The sequence below is a fragment of the Aptenodytes forsteri genome, unplaced genomic scaffold, assembly GCF_000699145.1.
Source record: "Aptenodytes forsteri isolate BGI_AS27 unplaced genomic scaffold, ASM69914v1 Scaffold596, whole genome shotgun sequence".
In the NCBI taxonomy this organism is placed as follows: domain Eukaryota; kingdom Metazoa; phylum Chordata; class Aves; order Sphenisciformes; family Spheniscidae; genus Aptenodytes; species Aptenodytes forsteri.
Genome location: NW_008795375.1, coordinates 15,113 through 15,827, shown reverse-complemented (window position 1 = coordinate 15,827; position 715 = coordinate 15,113). Strand labels below are relative to the sequence as shown.

At 65.5% G+C, this 715-nt stretch overlaps 1 protein-coding gene across 1 annotated transcript in view; it reads left to right on the top strand.

Moving 5' to 3' along the window:
* FNBP4 (formin binding protein 4) overlaps positions 1–709 on the top strand; it is a 14,130-nt gene extending 13,421 nt beyond the window's left edge. Inside the window, 4 exon segments of the mRNA XM_019472400.1 lie at positions 6–25; positions 28–65; positions 166–323; positions 544–709. Coding sequence (XP_019327945.1) covers positions 6–25; positions 28–65; positions 166–323; positions 544–634 — 307 coding nt within the window. The 3' untranslated portion in view covers positions 635–709.
* The last annotated feature ends 6 nt before the right edge of the window (positions 710–715 follow it).

The following is a 715-nucleotide window of genomic DNA, read 5'->3' as shown; positions in this document are numbered from 1 at the left end:
CTCCAACCTCCAACCCCCAAGGCGCCGCGGAGAAGGAGAAGCCGAGGAAGGGGCGGAAGGACAAGGTAGGCGGGTGCTCTTGCGCCGGTCCCTCGCCGGTGTGCCGGGCACCCTCTCCTCCCTTTCCAGCCGCCCTCACCGCAGCCTTTCGCATTTCTGGCACAGGGCAAGAAGGGCAAAACGAAGATGCCGTCGCTGGTGAAGAAGTGGCAGAGCATCCAGCGGGAGCTGGATGAGGAAGAGAACTCCAGCTCCAGCGAGGAGGACCGGGAGACCACCGCCCAGCGGCGCATCGAGGAGTGGAAGCAGCAGCAGCTGATGAGGTACGGGGCCCCGGGAGGCTCCCCCAGCGCTGGCAGTGCTTCCCCGTGGCACGCTGCCCGGTTCGGCTCCTCCCGCGGGGGAGGGGGGCACATTTCCTTGTCCCCTGTGAAGGCAGAGCGTGGGGGATCCGCACCTCTGGCCCCGTGGGGGCACACGAAGGGTGGTGGGGACTGTCGCCTTGCCCCGCCCGGGCGCTGACGCCCCGCTTTGTCCCCGCAGTGGCATGGCGGAGAGGAACGCCAACTTCGAGGCGCTGCCGGAGGACTGGCGAGCGCGGCTGAAGCGGAGGAAAACCGCGTCGAGCACATGAGGCGCGCCGCGCTCTTTTTTTTTTTTGTTGTTTTTTTTACAGATGTACAGTTCAGAGCCCTTCACTTGACCGTTGTCCAAT